At 34.1% G+C, this 2,780-nt stretch overlaps 2 protein-coding genes across 2 annotated transcripts; both read left to right on the top strand.

The window, feature by feature from the left end:
- The first annotated feature begins 722 nt into the window (after window positions 1-722).
- Tsp_12876 (putative translation initiation factor IF-3) lies at window positions 723-1,603 on the top strand. Its single transcript, XM_003366167.1, has 3 exons — window positions 723-1,195; window positions 1,315-1,441; window positions 1,493-1,603. The coding sequence occupies exons 1-3, from the start codon at window positions 723-725 to the stop codon at window positions 1,601-1,603; spliced, it is 711 nt and encodes a 236-aa protein (XP_003366215.1).
- Window positions 1,604-2,123: 520 nt separating this feature from the next.
- Tsp_12877a (beta-mannosidase) lies at window positions 2,124-2,742 on the top strand (the record flags this gene model as incomplete). Its single annotated transcript, XM_003366168.1, has 1 exon — window positions 2,124-2,742. A coding segment is annotated over exon 1 (619 nt), but the record flags the coding sequence as incomplete, so codon positions are not given.
- Between the last annotated feature and the right edge of the window lie 38 nt (window positions 2,743-2,780).

The raw sequence follows: 2,780 nt of genomic DNA on the forward strand, positions 1-2,780 counted from the left end.
TGGATACATTCTCACGGTCTGTGTCTGCTGTTTGAAGTGGCAGGAAGCGTTTCCACTGCCAAACGGTAGCGAATATTCTCGTTAGCAGCCAAAAGCCATCTTGTGCTTTACGGGCTGTTCCAACTTCTGATTGCAAAACAGAGTGTTGTGCAAAAGTTGATTCGACAAATGCTAACAGGGAACGCTACTGTTGATGACTTTAGCTGTATGAACGGTGTTTATGATGAAAAGCAACGCCAGGTTATTCAATATAGAGGTGGATACGCCACAGCCAGTTTAATGCCATTTTTCAACTGGTAGTTTTGCATTATATGTTATTATTTGCTTTCTGTCTCTCCTATTTTGTCATTTCAACTTTGTGTGTTGTTTATTATTGTTTACTGTTGTTGCTGTTACTGAACATTCAAAAATAAAGTTCACTATTGTACTTATTTTGTTGTTGCTGTTTCTTTTGCGTTCTTACTATCACACTTCATTCAATTTTATTGTAGTTAGATAAGAATATGTGGGATAAGGGGAAAAAACATTAATTTCTAACATACTATAAGTTCGCTTTATTTTGTATTATATAAAAGTTATAATTAGTGTTATCATAAATACGTAGGAAGGGAAATTGTTTCGAGCAAAGCATGGAATGAAAATTAATACTTAATTAGCATTTTAACTGTAGGAATAAACATATTATTCAATGCTTTGAAGCAATATATTTTTTAGAAAATAAAATGCATAAATGTTTTGGAATTACCTTTTCACTATTTCGTTGGTTTTCAACAGGAGAATGCGTTTCGAAATTTCGTTTCGGTTCATTTTATTTTAAACAATTTCCATCGTTTTCCCACAGACCTCAGTTTGTGTTTTGTTCACGTTTTACCATTGACGAAGATACTTTAAAATTGATAGCAGAAATTGCGGAAGAAAGAAATTTGAAAATTTGGCTGCTCAGTGAAGATGGAACTGATTTGGGCAAGATGTCGTTAGCCGATGCTAAAACTGTTGCGTCACGTCGAAATTTGCGCCTCTGGTCCGTGGGAAAAACTGTGCAGAAGAAAAGTGAGAATCAAGTTAGCATCGACGACGAGCAGGAAGAGGTTTTGCAATTGCCAGTTTATCAATTAATTTCTGGTAAAGAACTGTTCGATAAAAGAAACGAGGAGAACAAGAAAAAAGCAAAAAATGTGAAAGAAAAGATTTTGCGGTAAGTTTTGAACGTGGAAAATAACTCGATTATACACCGATTTACTACTCTGGTATCACTGTTCAACGTATGCATTATTTCAGTTGTGAAATTTTTGAAATTTAAATCAGTTTTTGTAGTGTTCATTCGACGATTTCACAACATGATCTAGAAGCTAAAATGAATCATGTTTTCCAACTTTTGGAAAAAAAGCATCCGATTCGCATTGAAATAATATCCAAATCGGAAGAAAACACAAATTCCACGGTATATTTATTAGCACTTGAATATATTCATATATATTCTTTTTCAATATAGGAGACGTTTTTGGACAACATCAAAACACTGCTCCAGGATAAAGCGGCAGTTGCTTCCATTCAACGTTCGTCTCATCGCATCATTTTATGTTTAAAACCACAAAATGTTTAATAATTTCTTCTCCTCCATTTGGCAACTTTTTAAATGCAACATTATTACCATGTGGTTCGATTTAGTTCAAATAGCAACTGCATACATGAAAACACATGAATCACATGAAAAGCATTGCTAAAGAAAAAAATAAATTACATAAATTGTTGTTCTTCTATGATTTGCAAAACTGGCGATCGGTTTGTCATTTTTCTGGAATTTTTAACTTTTTTAGAAAAGTATACAACGTTATTTGCTCTTTTGAAAACAGTTGCAAAGTTTGATAATTTTATTAAAAATTACTTCAGAAGGACGCAGAATTTGCTTTCCACAGTTGAATGTCAACGTTTTTTTGATAAAAATAAATTCAATCCCCATAAATAATTTCTGATGAAACATTTCACTTTTCTGAACTGCTGAAGAATAAAAAAAATAAACATACTGGTCACTTTTTGTGTGCAAATAAAAAAATAAATCATAATTTGCAACAACTTTTATTTAAACTTGATTTTTAATACAGTAAGAATAAGTTTGCCACAAAATGAATGGGGCTTGGCTTTTGGTTTCGGTATTGCTTTTATTATACGTCAGTTTTTCAAACGGAATAAATTTAATTGATCTATTTGGTGCAAATTTTGATCATTCTTCCACTGATTTATCAGCATCAACAGGTGTGCAGCGTTTTAATATTTCTAATCTGCATTGGCAAGTTAGAAATGAAAATGGTTCCATTTCATTTAACGCAACTATACCGGGTAATATTTATACGGATTTGTTTAATGCTGGTTACATCGATGATCCTTACTTATACAACCATGACGTTAGCCAACGTTGGGTTGCTTATCAGAACTGGATCTACGAGGTGAACGTAACTCTTCCACTGATTGAAAATATGGTATGCCTCGTTTTCTATGGTTTAGACACGTTTGCTACAGTTGTCATAAATGGAATTCCGCTGGGTCATGCCGACAACATGCACTTAGCTTACCCGTTCTGCGTGCACAGTTTGAACGATAAGCAGTTTCATCTGTCTGTTGCTTTCACTTCTCCAGTCGTCAAAGCTTCCGAATTGGCAACAACGTTCAAACGGGATTTCGGCTATTCCGTCCCACCGGATTGTCCACAGTTGTTGCAAAACGGAAAATGTCATGCAAATTTTTGTGCGTAAAATGTCAGTTAAGTTTCAGTTGGGATTGGG

This window comes from Trichinella spiralis (assembly GCF_000181795.1).
Source record: "Trichinella spiralis strain ISS 195 chromosome Unknown Scfld6447, whole genome shotgun sequence".
Lineage (NCBI taxonomy): Eukaryota > Metazoa > Nematoda > Enoplea > Trichinellida > Trichinellidae > Trichinella > Trichinella spiralis.

What these genes read in the sequence shown, in the direction of transcription:
- Tsp_12876 (XM_003366167.1), top strand. Translation starts at nt 723, where the DNA reads ATGCATAAATGTTTTGGAATTACCTTTTCACTATTTCGTTGGTTTTCA. An exon ending in GTGAAAGAAAAGATTTTGCG is followed by an intron (nt 1,196 to 1,314) that starts GTAAGTTTTGAA and finishes CAGTTTTTGTAG; the next exon opens with TGTTCATTCGACGATTTCAC. An exon ending in AAGAAAACACAAATTCCACG is followed by an intron (nt 1,442 to 1,492) that starts GTATATTTATTA and finishes TTTTCAATATAG; the next exon opens with GAGACGTTTTTGGACAACAT.